This window comes from Colletotrichum godetiae (genome assembly GCF_030913485.1).
Source record: "Colletotrichum godetiae strain CBS 193.32 chromosome Unknown BDP55scaffold_38, whole genome shotgun sequence".
In the NCBI taxonomy this organism is placed as follows: Eukaryota; Fungi; Ascomycota; class Sordariomycetes; order Glomerellales; family Glomerellaceae; genus Colletotrichum; species Colletotrichum godetiae.
The window spans coordinates 83,373-102,504 of NW_026851286.1; the positions used below are offsets into that span (position 1 = coordinate 83,373).

Sequence of the window (19,132 nt, forward strand, 5' to 3'; positions counted from 1 at the left end):
ATTCCTCGTGACCGTGTAGAGAACTTAGCCCATCAATCTCAGCTACTAATCAGTCTGTCAAATGCTACCAATTACCATGTAAACGCTACGTGCAAAAGAGCATACTGTATACCTAGCCTTCATAGCCTTGCAGTCATTGGTGTTGTACTCACTTTTCGTGCGGAATTGAGCATTGCCAAGTTAACTACCTACTTCATTAGTCTACCTGTTGCTTCCAAAATACCAAGATATCAGACAATCTAAACTCAAAGCCTCACAATTCACTGCATCTTTCCCTTCACCCACTCTTCAACCCGCTTCTCAATCTCAGGCACATACAACCACCTCATCTGCCCCTCCCCCTCCTCAAACCAAACCTCCTCTTTCGGCAACTTGGCCATCTCATCGCTCGGAAGCCTCTTATTATTCAACATCTTCGTCAACCCAACCAACCTCCCCAACCTTTCCCTCCGAATCCCCTGCCAGAATTCCACACCCTCCTCCCACCCAATCTTCCCCCGACTCTCCTTCACCCTCTTCATCACCAGCGCAAGCGAAGCCGCATCCTCCAACGCCATTGAAGCCCCCTGCCCCGTCGTAGGCGGAATCGCATGCGCCGCATCCCCCAACACCAAAACCCTGCCCCCACCACCCCGCGAAGCCCACCTCTCCAGCGCAGGCAACATGAAGAACGGCCACACATTCATCGTCTCGTCCCGGATCCCCTCGAGCGCAGACCTCACCAACCCAGGCCACGCCTCCTCATTCAACCTCAGTCGCGCCTTGAGCGCCTCCTTATCCGCCATCAGCGCCTCCCGCGGCAGACTCGCCTTTTCGGCATCAAACGGCACCTGCGTCCCCGCCAGCATCTCCCCGCCGTCATGCCCCTGCGGCGCCAGCACAAACACCCCGTTGCCGCTCGCCACGCTGACGGGGAACGTGTACTCTTTATCTTCCGGCACCCGCAGCTGCGCCGTCGGCACCGCGTACGTCAGCGCCGCGAGCCCCACAAACGCGGGCTTCGCATCCGGCGCAACATACGTGCTCCGCACCCGCGAGTGGATCCCGTCCGCGCCGACAAGTACCCCGGCCCTCCGCCTCTCCCCATCCGCGAACTCAAACTCCACCCCTCTGTCATCCTCACCAACAACTCCCACAAACCTCTTGCCATACCGCACCTCCACCCCGCGCTCCCGACACGCCCCCGCGAGAATCTCAATCAACTCCTGCCGGAAAATCCGCACGGCATCGTACCCGAACTCGGCCTTGCCGCCGAGAGGGTACCGGTCGACAGTGACTTCGTCGCGGTCCTTGTAGTAGACGTAGTCGAAGTTGTACGCCTTCTCGAGGAGCGATTCGTACACGCCCAAAAATTCGAGGATGCGCAGGGCGTTGGGGCAGAGCATCATGCCGCCGCCCGCGTGGTGGGGCAGCGGCACCGCGTCGCGGGACTCGTAGATTGTGGCGGGGATGGCGTGCGCGTTGAGGGCGAGGGCGAGGGCCATGCCTGCGATGCCACCGCCGATGATGGCGACGTCGCCGCTGTCGCTGTCATGAAGGGTGGCTGTTATGGTAGGCATTGTGAGTGGATGTTATGAGTGACGGCAAGTGTGTGTAGAGGGTGATGAGGTAGGTAGTGTGTGTGACGAGTGACTAGCAGACTGTGAGCTGTGCGCTGCGTGCTACTTTGAACGGTGATGATGGTGAGAATTGCCTGGTGTTTGCATGCCTTGATATCCTCAACACAACATCGGGGAGACTCCATGAACCTTTATACCCATCCCACTTTGCTACTCGTCCTGCCTAGCATCCCAAAAAGCCCATTAATCCCTCTCATACTTGGTAAGCCAAAGAAAAAAAAAAGAACACATCATCGTCCTCCAAGGGCGCCCGCTCCCATGAACCAATCTCGCCCTCTCACCAACAAAGCCACCCAGCCGCACCCCCTCCTCCGTATGACCGGACCCGCCACTCGGCCGAGAAACATACGAATCACCCAATCCAGCAAAGCGTCCTCCGTGCTCCGGGGGCCCCTTCTCCGCGTCCGTGTCCGCCTGCGGCCCAACATCATTACCCCTCAACCAGACCCCCTCTGCAACCTCCGAGCCGCCGAATCGCTGCTCTCCCTCCATCTCATTATTCACCCTGCGGCCTAAATCACTAATCACACTAGCTTCGGTTTGTCAGAGAGAAACCACCCTACCCCCTACCCCGAGTAAGCACTATCCTCGCTATGTAACTACACCGAAAAGAACAAGTGATCGACTGCCTGCCCTGAACCATCCTATCCCATCAAGTGGTATACACACACACCCCCTCTCGCCCTCCCATCCTCCAAGGTTGATGTTCCCGAATGCCTCCTCCAGACCACCCCCCCAACCGGAGAAAAGGTGTTAACGTGAACCCCGAGCTCCCCTAACTTCACACACACAGACACCAGCACGCCACCCCTCCCTCCCTCTTCAACCCAAAAGGAGGGAAGAAACTCTGAATCGTTCCATCTCACCTTCGAACCTCTCGGCTCCACCGAGAAACCTTCTCTGGAAAAAGACTTGTACCTATTCTCAGAAGCATACACCTGTGACACCCAAACACCACTACCCGTGAACAAAAACCGTCTCATATTCTTCTTCCTCCTTCTTCGTCTTCTCCTTCACACCCTTCCTCCACACCACCAACCACATACTTTGTTCTCGCTCTTCTCTCGTCATAACCCGTCAACCAAACACCCTTGCAAAGCAAAAAAAAAACCTACAAACCACCAAACACCTAGATCCCTTCTCCCCCACCTCCACACTCGGCCGAGTGGTCCCGATTTGGTATCCCACGTCCGACCGGCTTTACACTGTACTCACAGCAACTTGCGCAAAACCCAACGTTCAACCCCCGACTTGACGCAAAACGGGTTGCTTCGCCAAGCCCCTATCGCATCTTGCCCCCTAATACGTTTGTAAAAAAAACTTTGATATTCCGGAAGAGCATCCGCGTTTACTCAAATCCAACGCGGGTGATGAATCCGATATTTTCTGTGCCCTTCGTGCTCTCGAGCGATTGAGTGACATGGACGTTGAGAACCTTTGTAAGAGTGTGTAAAAACATAAAGGTCAAAGACTGTAAAGAAGTTCATGTTCCATCTGCAACGCAAACTCAACGCGTGCTGATCGATTGTAAATCCCATAAACACAGCCCTTCTCATCAGAATGTACTGCCAGGCTGCGTAAGCACCACCTTAGCGTCGGTTCCCAATTCCCCCCGTCCGTGGTCTCTCGGTCGAGATGCAACAAAACCACGACCAACCGGCCGAGTAAAATGCGCCGACAACTCAACTTAGCTCTTCCCATCATCTTCGGCTCCGTGAACTATACGAGGTTGTTTGGTCAGCAGACACGAACATCAGTCTCACTTGCGCCGACGTGGCTGGCGCAAAAGCCCCCCATTCCTTTCGGACTTGAGATCCTTCTCGGCCGATACACCACAGAGAGCGGAACAATCTTCCGTACTGAGAAGCATCTCCCAAGGAAGCAAAAGGATCTCGGCCGGGAGGAGAAAAGGATGATTTCCAATGAGGTTTCTGCTTCTCATGGTATACGGCTAGTAGACTAGTAAGCTAGGAATCTAGAGAAATGTATAAAGGACAAGTGGAAGTCGCGATGGAGATGTATTTGGCCCTCTCATCATCACCAACAGCATCACCATCATCACCATCACCACCTTCTAAAGCCTCAAAAGCAACTACATCCTACTCTACCTTGCTCAACTTACAAACCCATACCCAAACCACCAAACCACCAAAACCAACCCCTCCCAAAAATGCACATCCTCCTCATCGGCGCAACAGGCCGCAACGGCACCCTCGTCCTCACCGAAGCCCTCTCCCGAAACCACACAATCACAGCCCTCGTCCGCGATCCAACAACCACCACCTCTCTCCCCTCTCACAAAAACCTCACCCTCAAAAAAGGCACCCCCCTCTCCCTCCCTGACCTCTTGAACGCAATGCAACAAACAACAACCCCCCCAGACGCAATTATAATCACCCTCAACCCCCGCCGCCAATCCGACTCCCCCTTCTCCGCCCTCGACCCAAACACGCCCCCCGCCCTCCTCCACGACTCCGTCAATAACACTCTAACCGCAATCAAATCCCTAAAATCCCTACATACGCCCGACTGGAGGCCCAAACTCGTCATAAACAGCATGCAAGGCGCTGGCGCAAGCGCCCAATCCCTCATCCTCCCTCTCCGCGCCTTATTCAACCACACAAACATGAAGCACACCCTCGACGACCACAACGCGGTAGACACTCTCATCAAAGGCGACGCCGGCAACGACGCGGTGGACTGGGTCCTGGTCAGACCGCCCATGCTGATCGAGGGCGAGAAGCTGCCGGTCAAGGTGTACACTGACGAAGGCAGCGGGGTGTGCTGGATGCCCAAGATCACGAGGCGGAGCGTGGCCGGCTTCATGGTGGACGCGGTCGAGAAGGATGATTGGAATCGCAGTGCGCCTGTGGTCACGAACTAAGTAGATCAGTTTAGTCCAACGTGTAAGCGGAAAAGCTGTGGGTGGAGATTTTAGAGTTCGTGTCATTCTGCCCTTTGATAATGGAGAGGCTTCTTTGTAGCTTGATGTAGTAGTAATAAGCATGTTGTGCAAATGCCAACCATGCCTTCTTTTTGAATTCCTCCACTGCGTGTTGGTATCTTCAGTGTACTGTATTTACAGAGTTTCTACTCGTATGCTCTCTCCCCCGCCCTGACGTGGGCTTTTCGCATCTCTCTGGCTTCCCCTGCTGGAATGTCTGCATAATCATCATTGTCTAACATCGCTTCCCTTTCCTTTTACTCACAGAAGTGCTACAAGGAACAACTGCGGAATTATGACCTGCTCATCCTCGCCGGCAGTCGACTTGTTGTTGCTGTTGTCGATTGACATGTGATTGGTCGTGAAGTGTCCAGCAAGGACAAGGGTTGGCGGGTCTCTTGGATCGCCGTGATGGTCCCCGCAAAGGGGGAGTTTCGTACCGCTGCCGCGGTATTTGTCGTGTATTTGTCAACGCAGAATCCCAGCAAAACAACTCCAAGCCACAAGGTGTTCGTGGCACGGGCGACTTTTGGGGTGTTCCGGTCTCTCCCTCGATCAGATCCTGTCCTCAACCCCGCATCATGTTGATGTTAGGAGGGCCCTGGTATCATCGGATTCCAGTAGTCCAAGTCCCAGTCCGCGTAATCATCCGGAGTCTGCCGACCACGCATCAGCCCAGTCCCATCCGTCCCATAGCACCCAGCCGCCGTAGTCACTTACCGCAGCCGCCGACGCATTTGCATGAAACATGAACGGGGCTCTCGTCTGCATGTAGGGATCCATCGGGTCGGCCGGGTTCGGCAAGGACATCTTCTCGGGGCTAGTATTCGTAGCGGTCTGACAGGCGTCGAGTACACCTTGAAGGCTGCGTCGGATATCTTGCAGCTTCTGCTCTTGGTTCGTGGCCTGCACCGAGGCCAAGACCACGGCGAGCGCGACAATATCCTTGACATCGTTGCCACCAACGTTGCGAACAAGTAGGTTAAGCGTCTTCTCTACAGTCTTGATCAAGCGAGACGGTGACCAGAGCGCAAACGTTTCGGTGCTGAAGGTGACCCCATCATCCATCGGATCCGGAGACATGGCCACGGTAGATGCAATCCCGAATGTATTCCCGTTGATATGGGATTCGGTCGCTGCCTTGATGTAAAAGCACACGCTAAAGGCTGCCTGCAGAATGTCCTTCTTCAGTACCATGTGGTACATGTCGCTGACATCCTGGAAATGACTGAGAAGCGGGTCGAGTTCGTCGAGGTATCGCATAATGACCATGGAGGACCGCAAATAAGCTCTCGATATCTGGGATGGAGCGTCTGGCAGACCAAGCGCGAACGGGCGATATAGGGCCAACAAAGGCCGTCGGACGTGCATGTCGAGAATAACCCGAGACCTCCACTGCTTGCTCTTCTCGACTTCGTTTAGTATACCGTGGCGCGGGAACAGGTAATTGATATCCTCCAAGAACCGGTCGAGCTTCGTCCCAACTTCTATAATCTCGCCATAATCCCGAATCGAGTCCACGCGGTTGATCAGGTGCGCAACCTGCATCCGAGCTCCCAACGTCATAGCAGCGTATACCTGCATCTGGTTGTCGGTGAGCTGGTCGATGGGCTTGCTCGGTGGCAGCTCCTTCATGTCCAAGAAAAGATCGCTGTCGTCGAGGTTTCGGGGTGGTCGGCAGGTGAAGTCTCCATCGCGCACAAGGCAGGATAGGTTGCATGCCAGCGAGAGGTGTAGATCCATGTCCAGTATCGTAAACCATAGCCTCCTCCGAAGTTCACCAAAGAAAACTGGCACTCGAGGTTCGAATTCCGATGGGTCTCGGTGCATACCCATGGTCATAGCCATGCGTACGATATAACCCAATTGCGCCCACGAATCCTGCGGCCTCGGCGTGGTCATCCTCTGAGCGTGAACCAGAAGAATCTCGGTCTGCAGCGTTGTAAAATCAACCAGCTGTTTGCCCTTCAAACCATCCAGCCACGATCTGACCAGTGCGCACGCCGTGGGAATATGGACTCCCTCGACGCGCTCATGACCTAATCCCTTTGACTTGGTCTCGAACCTCGAGCCAATGGACAGCACAGTCAGAAGCTGGGGAAGAAACGTGTCGCCCTGTAACTTTCCTTCCCAGAACAGTTCGTGTTGTTCTTTAAAGGTGGGAACATGAATCATCCGGTAAATGGTCTCGGACGTGTCGATGTAAGAAGCCAGTAGCCTGTCACATATCGATTTCTTGGGCAGGATATCCTGCATGCGCTTCTGGACTGGAATGACCGAATCGGCGAAGACGGATATCGGGGACAAGGACTTTCGATACTCCTCTTGGATCCTCTTGTGTAGTATCTGCAGACCATACATGGTCTCTCGAATACCCTCAATCTTGGACTGGTTTGCCATGAAATCTTTGGCCTCGTCGAACTGGAAGAGTCAGGTTAGGGGTAGAGTCTCGGAGTGATGAGGGGTCCGGGGACAGTTACCAGGTTCAGCAGAACGCGCACACTGTTTTGACCAAAAAATCGAGTCCGTAGGGCGCCTCTCTTGACCGTCAGCCCACGAATTGTCTCCGGCGATAGCGGCAAACGCTGACCAATTCCGCTGAATTCCGTGCCTGCAGGGCTCCTAATCATGAATTGTTTCTCCAAGCGGTCCAATCGTGAAGTGAGTTCCTCCAAAGCAGTGTGACCAGCTGATTCTCCGTTGCGCAAGGGCACAAAAGACGACTCGGCCGTCTGTGGTCCCGGTGTTGCGGCTGTGGGCAGGCAATTCCGTTTGGGTGGACGCTGCACCTCACCCATCTCGGCATCCGAGCCATCTGAAAGCATTGACGAGTCGTGTTCGGCGGCATACTTGCAGTTGCGATGCGACTTTTGGCACTGCGAGCATGGCAGGTTGCGGTCACATCTCAGCTTGCGCTTGCGACATTCGGTGCACGACTTGACGGGACGCGGCCTCTTGACACTGCGCGATGCCGATGCTGCCGCCGCAGCTGCTGCCGCTGCCGCTGCCGCCGAGGTTGATGCTCCGCCGGCAGCAGGTGGTACAGGGGTTCCCGCAGGTGCAGGCGTGGGTCCCGGCGTGCTGGTAGAGAGATTATGCGGAGCTGGTAGAGTTGGTGATGTTTCGTAGGGAGTTGTAGCGTTAGGTATCGAGCCCATTGGAGCAACAGCAGCAAGGTTCGCGTTGGGATGCAGTGTTGTTGTGACTGTGCCCATTTCCGGGGCAGAGGTGGTTGCGGCGGCCATTCGTGCCGTGAGATGCAAAATTTCTAGAAACCCCCCGTTCGGCACCAGTAAGAATTACCAGCGGGAGCGGGAGAGACGGTGAGGAGGAGCGAAGCAAGGAAACGCAATACAACGCAGCACACTTGACGGCACACCACAGCTAAGGGGCGGCGGCAGCAGCAACAGCAGCAGCAACGGCAGTGCCTGGCTTCGCGGTCCGAAGCTCGAGGTTGTCTCTTGCTGTATGCAGACTTTGACGCGCGCACGTAGTGGGGGTTTTCTGGCAGTGGGAAGAACAACAAGTACAGCTGTAGATCGACGCGATGATCAACGTTGTTCGCATCGAAGTTCCCAGACACGGCTAGTGTTGCCTCTGTTCTGGTTCACAACGCTGGATCTTGAATCTGACTGGTGTCGAGTCATTCGCCGGCCATACATGCTGTGACTGCGGGTTGAGAAAGATGGTCGGGGGTGGGTGCGGCGTTGGCGCAAAGCGAAAACGAGCGGCGGGAGTAGAGGCAGAAGCTGCAGCAACGTCGATCTTTTTGTTGTAGATAGCGATCTGTTCCGAGTAGCTGCGTGAACAGTAACAGAGTTATTGCTCTGCCGTGTCCAACAAAGATGGGGCAGCCGTCTGCCGGACACGTCGTAGCCGATGTTACTCAAGAAGCGGCCCTGGGTCCGTCGCCAATGGAAGAAGAAGAAGAAGCTTCAAGAAGAAGATGGGAGTTCGTGAGTGAGGAAGGAAGGGAAAGAGAGGAGAAGGGGGTTAGATGGGATTAGGAAAAAAGAAACCAAATTTGGTACGGAGTAGTTGCAATGAATGATCCAAGCTTCCCCGGGACGTTGGGGGCGTGTGGTGCAGAAGCGGTACGGGTGCCGTGTGGTCCAGTGCCTCGTCCGAGGCAAGGTAAGGCAAGGCAAGGCAAGGCAAGGTACGGACGGAGTGAAGACGGTACGGAGCAATAAGGTGAGGAAGGGTTTGGTTCGGGTTGGCAAGGTATCTTCTTCTGGCCCGGCGACCTTGGAGGTGAAGCGTGAGACTGGCGCCGTGGCCCTCTCTCTCTGTCTCTCAAGTCTGAACCTGCTATTTTGTTGTTGACCGTCGATTCTCGGGAGAGCTCGAGACCAGGTTACCGTGGAGTGATATGGGCTGCTGTTTGTTGTTGATTTAGGTTTGCCCTCAGAGGGTGAAAACCTGAGAGTAATGGTATGCTAATACTCTTATTGCTACCGCCTCTCGCTCTCCTCAAAGAGAAGCACAATCGAGGACAGGAGCTGGAGGGTTGAGGTGAGTTACGCGTGTCAAGGTCGAGGATTCGAGGTCAAGGTCGAGGAGGTGTGAGATGCTCAGTAGGTATCCCCGAGGAGAGAAAAAAAAGTGTCCAAAGTGCAGGGACACAGTGCCCTTGTCAGGCCTGGCCTGGTCTGGGCTGGTTCGTCGTGGACGGGACGGGAAGTTTGGAAGGTTGAGTAAGGTAGGCCAGTCGAAAGACGGCCGTGGTGGTGTGTTTAGTGATGATTTGGTGATTCACCCCCCTTCCACGGCGGTCGTTCCAGGCCATTCAATTGGAGAGATTGGAGGTGGGAGGTCGGGTCCAGGTAGGGTAGGGTGAGGGTACGCCCCGGCATGCGATTCTCCTCAGGTTGAGAGAGGCAGACGCACCTCAGTATGAGGACTGGAGAGTTGAGGAGGGCACGAGGGCACGGCGAGCGCAGGTAACCCGGTATCCGTAGGGTGCTGGTATTGAAGAAGGGGGGGGGGGTGAGCAAGGTGAAGACTTGCTTGTATCCGTTCCGTGACGGACGGACTCGATGGAGTAAGGTAAGGTAGAGAGCTGCTGCTGTGGTGGGGGAGACTGGAGACTGGGAGAGACAGCCATGCTCTAGGCCCTAGGCCCTTTCTTCTAGTCCAACTCCAAAGTCTCTCCAACCTCCAGACTCCAGGTCGTCCTCACTGCAAGTAGGTACCTCTTCGCCTCGTAAGTCGTAGCTGCTGTCCGATAAACGGCCCAAACAAGGCGAAATTGACAAAGAGAAAGCGCAGTGGGATGCCGATGAATAGAGGGGTGTTCGATCCGATAGCCGAGAGATACGCCCAAGAGCCGCCAGTCTGTCTCTCCAATCGCAAGCGCCTTTTTAAGGAGTACGCAATATTGGGCATGTAGTGCGTAGGACGCAAGTGTGGTCGTCGTCATGTAGCATAAAGCAGGCGTCCCGAGTCCCTACCTCCAGACACAGACATGGACAAGCCGCCTGAAGCTCAGGATCGGACATACAGTAGGTACCTACGGATAGATGGATGATCGAGTCTTTGGTGAGAGGTACGAAAAGGTATCCGTACCACCGTCCGGCCCCCAGCAACTTGCAAGTGGGACGCCGATGCAGCGGTCATCGAGACTCTGGGCAGAAAAAAAGACGTTCGAGAGCAGAAAAAAAGCAGCTGAGACGGAGCACTAGCAGCATACTGCCACTGGTCAACAACCCCGGCCATGCGCCAGGCCGCTAGAGACATGTCGCCGGGCTGAGGGGCATCGCTGGGCCTAGAACGAAGCTGGACGATGGATCGGCGTGCCGGGCACCCTTGCCACATTGCTAGAAATCTGTAGCTGGGTATGAGGAAGCCTGGCAGTTGTTGCTGCACAGTCATACAGTGGAAACAGACGGGAAAACGGGCGGCTCCAGAGAGGATCCCATCACTTCTTTCGCGGTCGGATTTGGTTGCTCTGAATGGTACAACGGACACGTTGTTGAGGATATGGACGCTTCTTAACAAACCCTGTCTAAAGCGGGTGTCTCTGGTTCTAGCGTGCAATGCAGACATGCAACGACCTGCAAGGTTGCCATCGCATATGCTCTGATCGGCATGGATAATGGAGAAAGGCTCTGTTTCCTGTACGTTTCCTTCGAAGCGTGAGCCGAACGGAACTTCGACCGTCCTCGCTTATGATTTAGCGCTGAGGTGGAGTCCGGAAAATTTGTTCATTGCTTTTGCGTCGGGAATCTTGATGTCTCGATGTTGCTGCCTTCGGGCGTGTAATTCCAATGAGTGCGTGCGTGAGCGCAAGGGCGGGCGGACGGGCGGAAGAGCCCAACTTGTCCAACAGTCTTTGTGCCCAGGAGGACGTGTGAGTGTGTGTCTCTTCTTCGTAGTCTATGTGTCTAGGTATGTGTGTATGTCGTGCCGTTGAGCTTGTAGAGTTAATGTGCGATGAGGGGACCAAGAAGAGATGCACCTGAACCTTGTCAAAGATCCCATGTACTTCCTCCTCAAGCAGTCAACAACCGAGCAAGATGGACGAGACGTTGAGTAGCTTGCTTTGGGTAGCAGCTGTTAGTACGTATCGCCTCTTGATGTTCTTACCTACATAGATCCGTCAGCAGGCCAGCACCACGTGTGGCCAGGATGGCCGGCCATGATGAAGCACCAAGCAAGCTAGCCACGCACAGATACATGGTATTATCTTGTGGCGGATAGGCATCTAAAGGCGATAGTCCAAACTCGTGGTACCCCAAGTCCCCAACGTGAAGTGTAAAAGGAGCGTGAGGAGACGTGAGGATCAGGTACCTTACCCTGCCCTACCCTCATTGCTTGGCTTAGAGCAACGAACGGCTTCAAGCGTTCCCGGCCAGAGACACTTCCAAAAATACACGGCATGTCCATGGCGGACTTGTCTCCAGAAACTCAGAGACAACCCACAGTTTCTGGGGCTCAGCGGGTGTCACTAAGCGGCCTCGACTGGACCTAAGCCTGGAATTCCCCTGGCACGTTTGATCCACTCAAGCTTGCTCTAGCACGAGCTGTCCCCATCGTCCGAATGTGATTGTGCAGAAAGCCGGCCCCGTTGCAAAACTGCAAATCGTCTTCCAGGGTTGGGGGATGGAAGGCCAAGATGAAGTGGAAGGAGTGGATGTGGCATGGTTTGCGGTGGGCCAGTTGCATAGTGCCTGTCAAAGATTCCTCTCCAACGAACATGAGGTAAGGTGGTAAGGTACCCCATTTGTAAGGCCAGATGTGGAAGCCGATTCGAGGTAAATGAGCAATGAGCCTGTCAAGGTCAAGAGATGTGCAGCCAGTGGAAAGCCACGCCTGAAGTATCTTCATTTCAGGGCCTGGAAAAACTTCGTGTTGACCACCTTGGTCTATTGCAGGAGCATGATGGGGCCGGGAGACATGTCATGATCGTTGATGTCCGTTAGCAAGAACAGGTATTCGTAGTCGTATTACTCCGTTCATGGTGTACGAATAAAGCAGACAAACGCCCGTCATTGATAATCGGTACCCGCTCGCTGAAAGGAGCTTCGGCTTTGGAGCTTCGACTAAGCTCGAGGGATGCTCAGCTCAACGACGTTCCGGCTGAAAAGCAATAGGCAATTCCTAGGCTGAACCGTCCGGCCCGGAGCTATCCGTACCGCTTGCGCGATTGTGTTTGGGGCGCCGCATTGGCGGTTGAGGCGAATGATGTTTTTGGTTTTGGTGTCGTTGTGGTAAAGAAAGTAAGAATCTGCGCCTACCGCGTGCGCGCGCGCCGAACTACGCGATACGGCAATCTGTACTCATACAGCTTGCGCTTCGCGGCATCTGTTATCCCATCGTTGCCAGTGCCTGTCTAAACTTCGGAGCCTGCCTAGTCTGTCCATCAAGCATGTCTTGTGATTCCGTACGATTAGATGTCATGGGCGTCATACGTGGTGGTGGCCGCGCGCTGATCACTTCAGGCCGCGGAGTGTGGTCCGAAATCTCCTCTTCCTCGCCCACCCATCCCATTCCCGTTACGTGTGACGGCACCGGGCCTGAGAGGAAATAAAGTACGGATACGTCCACTTTCCCACCCCGTCTGAGAGTAGGAGAAAAGTCTCTCTCACAGACCATTGACAGGTTCAACCTTGGTGCCAACGCATCTCGGACTGTGACATGATCCTCACCTAAGCAACTCAATGTGAGCAACGGGCGAGCTAGTCGTCGCCTCGCTGCATCGCACGTTCAGTCACTAAACCCTTCCCTGGATATCTTGCGAGCGCCTCAGGCTCAGGCCTTGTGCCGGGCCGTCCTGCGCGCTGCTTGCTCTCGCCTAGCGCCGGGCTTCATCGCTTTCTGCCCTTCCAACAGATAGCCAAGCCAAGCCTCCCTTCCTCCATATTCCTTTGCTTCATTCGTCGATCTCCAATCTTGCCCTGGCCCCCAATCATCTTCTTCGGCGGGCTGTCCCACCCCTAGGGTGTGCCCGCAGTAGCGAGACGTACTTGTTCCAGACAGATTCATCGTTCGGATCCAGTTGCTGCCCAGGTGGGGTGGATGGGAAAGTTTGGTCAATCCCTTCCCTTCACATTCAACACACCTCATCGGAGCGTGAGCGTGTACCACATGATAAGTCGGCCTTGTTGGTTGATTGATAGAGACAGCAAGAACGATGGCCACAGCCTACGGGTGATAGGCCCTTGAGCAGCTTCTGGAGGTAGGTCGGAGCGTGTACATCGCAGGTTCCAGGGCGCGTATGATTTCAAGAGGTAATAATACGGTTTGGACGGCATGTTCCATCTCTCGTCCCATACTCTGCGGCGATCAATCCAAGGTCCACATCCATTCTTCCCTTTCATCCGCCGAGAGCTTTTGCGACGAATTCTCGCGCTTCTTCGGGCTCCAGATTTGCCCCGCGATAAAGGCTGTGCATGCAGGCAAAGTCAGTATGCCAATTTCGGCCTCAACTGTTTCTGTCTTTACTGAGTAGAGAGCGCCGACCACTGCCAGCTTCTAGTCCGACTGTCCGGCAACCGCCTAGAGCACCAAGACGATTCATTTCGTTTCAGCGGCCACTGCCCGCCGGTGGGATGGGTACCTATTTGGTTGAATCTGTGGACGGACGGGGTTCCGTGACCGTCTGACTGTTCCCGAGGAAAAATAAAGTAGGTCGGCTCCGTGTATTAGCTGGCCTTTGTTAAGACAGAACGCGGGATTGAGGTGTTAAGTGCCCGATCTGGTCTTTTGGCAATCGAGATTTCCCCGAGCCTCCCAAAGCGCGTCTGATTCTGGTGCCACCAATGGATGCCAGGAGCGGATTAGTGATGAGTAGGAAGACTGAGTCTCGGCCATGCCCTGCTAAGAGCCTAAGACAATTTCGTCGCTGCCGGATCGGCCAGAGCTGCTTCTGCTGTTTCCTGCAAAGCGGGACAAGGACTACGGCCTCCAAGACCTTGGCCAGGCCTCGTTCGGTGTTATCTCTCCAGCACAACCAGTTGGCCAGCCGGATTCAAGGGACGCGTGCCGTTGACGAAGAGGCATCCTTGTCCTGCACACGAGGGAGCTCGAAAACAGCAAGGCCTTGAAACTGGCCAGCACGACATATCGGGTCGTAATAAAGTAAGTCTCCACGAAAGCCCCCTCAGATTCAGTGTTCGGCGGGGCCCAGATGCGGTCCGTTGTAGTGGGAAGCTCGCAAGTCGGCTCCGAGCAATTCTCCTTGGAGGATTCGGGAGGGCCTGGTGCACTGGCGCGCACCGAGACACCCGACGAATCCAACAAACGGTGTTGCAACTCGACGAATCGACCGTCAAATCTCGAACCTTAGACGTGCCGCAAGTTCGGTTCCGGCATCGGGTTCGTATCTTGTATTTCTGCAGTGCTAGTTCGAAACGCGTTGGGGAGGGGATGTAATCCCAGGATCCGGCCCTGGGGACCAATGGGCAGGCTTTGGAACGATCGCAGCGCGGTCCTGACTTTGCGGGCGTCTGCGCAGTGTGCCAGTGACAGTGTGAGTGAGCAGAGGATTTGATCCGCAACTCGGCCGACAGGCTTTGTTGGAGCTGCTGCGGCTATCATGCAGGTTGTCTGCATGTGGTGCAACGGAATGAGGCGAAGAGTGAAGGCCACCGGACTAGAGTAGAGCGTCTGAGATTGAACGATGGATCATGGGTGAGCGTGCAGCAGGTTCCGTCAACGTCAAAGAACGGAATAAACCATCCCTCATACGACAATTGCCGCGAACAGCTTCGTGTCGGTGCGAAAGATGTGGTACGTATTTCGATGTCGGTTCCCCATGTAAACTCTGCGAAGGGACGAGCGAACGGTTTGAGCGGGCCAGATGGAAGGAAGGCATTGTGTATTGCGGCGCAACAGCACGCACAATGTGGAAGAGAAGAGCTCGGGATTAGAAGACCGAGTAATACCTACTTACTTGGGCGCATCCGTACTGCAGTAAGGAAAGGTAAGGTGAGGTAAGTAAGGCTCACCAAATGAGGATCGGCCTACAGACCCCAGGACGGGACAGCAGATCATCAGTCGATTTTGGTGGCAGAAGGTTTGGTTCCCGCGGTGGTGGCCTTTTTGACGCAAAGCTTCACGATGTGGCGAGGTTGTCAGTCTCGGCTCGGGCTTGCCGAAATCGAGGAAGACCTGGCTTCGAGGTCTGTCGGTCATGTCTGAAGTAAGAACAGATGTGATGTGGTTGGTGGGAGCGGGATCTCGAAGACATCGGACGAGGATTCGGAGGCAGAAGTGACGGTAGCATTTGCAAGAAGCAACGGCGAAGCTGATACATGGATCGTCATGCTTGGACTCGCAAGCTGACGACGTCTCTCGAGCTTGGAGCCTCGTCTCTCGTGTTGGTATGCGTATCCGTACTTCGTGGTCTGGATTCTGAATACAGTGCCGCAAAGTATCTGTATGGCTGTTGGCTATTGACGCCCGTTGAGGCTGCATGTGTCAGGTTGACAAAATAGAGAAGTAATTGACAGTCTTCAGGACCTCGAGTCCCCATGGAGCTGATTGGGAGGGTAATCTGGAGAATTGTTCTGGAACTTGAAGGGTCCCTTGCAGCGGAGGGCATCTTGGCGGAGCTCGGCTGTCGAGACATGGAATTGTAAGTCAAGCCGAGGGAGTGTCTTGTATAATTGCTTTTGGTGATGCCAGCTCGAGTGTGTTTGACATTGAAAGCCGCAAGAGTGGAACGATGGCGATAACGTGTGGATTTGGATTTGATGAAGGGATTCAGTGTCATTTCCGAGTTGGCAAAGTGTTGTCTCCGTATTCGTACGAACAATGCGGACATGGAGGATTCGTAAATTGGGGGACTTCAAGGAAGGTATAGAATAATCTTGAACTCCTTCCATTTGGTCCTTCCATTCCGAAATTGGACTGGAGTACTTAGTGATTACCTCAGGCTTCAGGACCGGAGACAATTCCGTCGCGGGTGGAACTTGGAAGGCAGTCGCAGTCTGCAGAGGTCCAGAAGCAGAAGGCATACCGCAGGAGAGGCACCTTCCACCAGCAAAGCAAGGAGCGACTCGGCTAGATCCCAAGCGAGACTGGCGTTCTCGCTTAGCACGTTTGTGTGTCTACAGTGAGGTTAGCGCCACGGGAGCTCCGAACGTCTGGCGCTGACAGAGCATCGAGCCTGTTTTAGCGCACTTGGAGCTACCTACTTAAGCACCTGACTGGTGCTACCACCTGCTGTATGATTGGTAGGGAATAAAGTAAGGTAGAGCAGCACCCGCACCTGGCGCACCCGGTACATCCAACCTCCGTCGGTTAAAATTCCAGGCAACGACATGATGGGAAAGTATTCCCGCCTACGAATTCTGGCCCGTCGGTACCAAGGCATTTCGACATTCCCTTCCTACCGTTACGGAGTACTTACTTACCTTACCTAAGCATCAAAGGTCCACCTCTGCACCTCCAAGTTCTAGACCGGCCCCCCTTCCAAAACCATTCCACGTCAATTCATCCTGACGGAGACACGGGGAGCATCCTCCCATACAGAGTACCTTGCGGATGCCTCCAGCAATTGTGCGCCTACTGTGCCGCTCGCATGTCAAAAGATTAGACTCATCCTTGCCTTACCGTAAGAGACACACTCTCCGTCCCTTCCGAGGCACGCGAGGTTACCTTATCTCCAGACTCCAGCTCAACCTAAGCTTGTCATCTGCTCGAACCCCGGCCTCGCGCCGTTTGAACTACAATTTACAGGCCCCTCCCCGGTCTCGAGAGCGGTAGTGGGCGAATCGTAGAGCTGTATCCATACCTTACTTTCTCCTTCTAGTGTATCAGTAGGTACCTTACTCCGTACGGGAGGTGCAGCCTGGTGCTGGTGCACATTGCAAGGTTGCTTTCGCGTAGATTCCCGTTTCGCGGAACAATTTCAACCTCCTCACCCACTTCACCACCTCTCATAGCGACGAAAGCAAACTCCAATCCACGGCCCCGCATCATCATCAAGTCCCAACCCCTCCACTTGCTCGCCCATTTGCGCGCAAACCTCGGGGCTCTATCCAACCGCATTTTGGGTCATGTCGTCGTCCTTGTCGCTGCTGTCGTCATTGTCGTTGTCCTCGTCCTCGTCCTCGTTTCCATCTGATCTCGATGCCTGTGGTTCGTGCTTTGACACCGCGGCGCAAGGTGACAAGGCTCCTCGCAAGCTTTGCTCCTAACTAAATCAATTTTCAAAAAGGCCAGTCCACCCACCTGCATTCACAACGTCCCCATCTCGGCACATCGAGCCGACTTCCCGTCCAAGTCGAATCTTGAATACGATCAGACAACACGGCGCCATGGTCCAACAAGCGCAATCCGACTCCCAACCTCAGCGTCGATCAGCTGCCGCCGACATGTCCGTTGCCAACAACAGCAGCGCAAGATCACAACACCCGTCAAAGAGCCCAGCGCCACCCCACGATGAGGCTCAGGTCGCCAAGATTCCACACTTCCTCCCTCACGAGCGCGTCTTTCCTATCCAAATAGGCAATGAGCTGTTCAAGCTCTCTGGCGCATCCATTTCATCCGATGGTACGTTCCCAAATCCCTGCCCTGCCCACTTCTCTCAATCTCGTCTTTGTGTAATGCGACTCAGCGTCCGGCGTTGCGCCGCGATCCACCGCGATCCGCGCAAGGCGCCCGAGACAAAAACACCATGCTGATCCTCCTTTCTCTCAGCGCCGTCGTACTTCTCCCAATACTTTTACTGCCAGGTCAAAAAGGCACAAGAAACCGGCGAGGACCTCTCCAATGCCATCCGCACCTTGTACATCGACCGCGATCCGCAAACCTTTGCCGATATCTCCCTCCACCTTCAAGGCTATCATGTCAAGCCCCGGGACGGCACGCACTTTGTGCGACTCTTTGCCGATGCGCAATTCTACAGCTGTGCGTGTTTACCGACCTCGAGTTCTCTGGTGCCAGGACTAACACAGCCCCGGCAGTGCCAAAGTTGATATCACAGCTCTACGAAGAGTCAATATTCATCTCCATTGGCCATCGCGAGTTCCAGATCCCCCGCGACATCTTCACCGACCCAGGGAATTCGCCCAACTTCTTCTCCCTCGGCTTCGCAGTCTTCTTCTCCAATCCCGAAGACCTATTCCCCGGCCTCGACCGCGAAGGCCTCCTCCGCCCACCCTCCATCTTGCCGCCCTCCGTCCCGAACCGCTCTGCCGACACCTTTGCCGAGATCATACACCTCCTGCGCGGATACCCCGTCACGATACGCAACGAGACGCACCGCGCCGAGCTACTCCGGGACTGCCGCTACTTTAACTTCAAAGGCCTAGAGCAGAAACTCATCCCCCACCACATCAGCCACAACCAAAGCCGCCGGCGTGAGGAAATCCTTCTGCGCCTGGAAGACATACTGAAAAGCGGCATCAGCGTCGCCGCGGACGTGTCAGCCTCCCCCGCCGACCACCTCTCTGGCTGGGTGAATTACGCCCGCCCCTACGTCGACGACCGCGCGGCGGAGCTTGTCCTCGAAATCGGCGGCGAGAGCACCCGCCTTCACTTCCACTCCGGCTCCGGCTCCGTCCGCGCCGAGTTCTTCAAGGACACCCGCGCCCGCGTGGCGCGCCTGTTCGAGGTCGTGGCCACCAAGCTCAACCTTCCGCCGACGACCCAGCCCCTCGGTCTCCTCATGGCTTCGGGCGGCGCCGGCAGCCAGCCCCCAACGCCGGGACACACCCCGCTGAGCGAGGACCTCGTGCGCGTGTCCATCGACAGCGACACCTCCATCACACTCGACGGCAGACCACACACGCTAGACTTTGAAGACTTGCAACCGACCGCCAATAACCCCATGTCCGCGGCCTCGAGTACCGCCGAATCGCCGACGGCGACGACGGCGTTCCAGCCAAACTCGCGCAAGCGGAGACGAGTCGACTCGCACGGCTTCGCGACCGCAGGCCAGGGCCAGGCGGCGCTTGCGGCCGAGGAGTGGGTAGTCCGGACGGGCCAGTGGAGGCTCAAGATTCAGGGGTCGCGCGGCGGGAAGAGCTCCGTAGAATGCGTTCTCGTTGCCGTCAAGCTCGATGCGTATAGCTCGGAGAATGCAAGGAATGCGACCAGGGGTTTCTTGAACGGGTGA

The 19,132-nt window shown here is 55.2% G+C and overlaps 4 protein-coding genes across 4 annotated transcripts; 2 read left to right on the forward strand and 2 right to left on the reverse strand.

The window, feature by feature from the left end:
• Positions 1 to 260: 260 nt before the first annotated feature.
• BDP55DRAFT_696090 (kynurenine 3-monooxygenase) lies at positions 261 to 1,559 on the reverse strand (the record flags this gene model as incomplete). Its single annotated transcript, XM_060577547.1, has 1 exon — positions 261 to 1,559. One exon carries the CDS (start codon positions 1,557 to 1,559, stop codon positions 261 to 263), a length of 1,299 nt encoding a protein of 432 aa, XP_060426400.1.
• A 2,230-nt stretch (positions 1,560 to 3,789) lies between these two features.
• On the forward strand, positions 3,790 to 4,503 carry BDP55DRAFT_634907 (NADH(P)-binding-domain-containing protein; the record flags this gene model as incomplete). The annotated part of the gene is made up of 1 exon (XM_060572725.1): positions 3,790 to 4,503. The coding sequence occupies one exon, from the start codon at positions 3,790 to 3,792 to the stop codon at positions 4,501 to 4,503; it is 714 nt and encodes a 237-aa protein (XP_060426401.1).
• Positions 4,504 to 5,179: 676 nt separating this feature from the next.
• BDP55DRAFT_249282 (fungal-specific transcription factor domain-containing protein) lies at positions 5,180 to 7,919 on the reverse strand. The gene is made up of 2 exons (XM_060566267.1): positions 7,044 to 7,919; positions 5,180 to 6,984 (listed from the first exon to the last, which is right to left on the reverse strand). Exons 1-2 carry the CDS (start codon positions 7,806 to 7,808, stop codon positions 5,209 to 5,211), a joined length of 2,541 nt encoding a protein of 846 aa, XP_060426402.1. The 5' UTR covers positions 7,809 to 7,919; the 3' UTR covers positions 5,180 to 5,208.
• A 9,468-nt stretch (positions 7,920 to 17,387) lies between these two features.
• On the forward strand, positions 17,388 to 19,132 carry BDP55DRAFT_558456 (BTB/POZ domain-containing protein; the record flags this gene model as incomplete). Its single annotated transcript, XM_060569803.1, has 3 exons — positions 17,388 to 17,565; positions 17,713 to 17,928; positions 17,970 to 19,132. 3 exons carry the CDS (start codon positions 17,388 to 17,390, stop codon positions 19,130 to 19,132), a joined length of 1,557 nt encoding a protein of 518 aa, XP_060426403.1.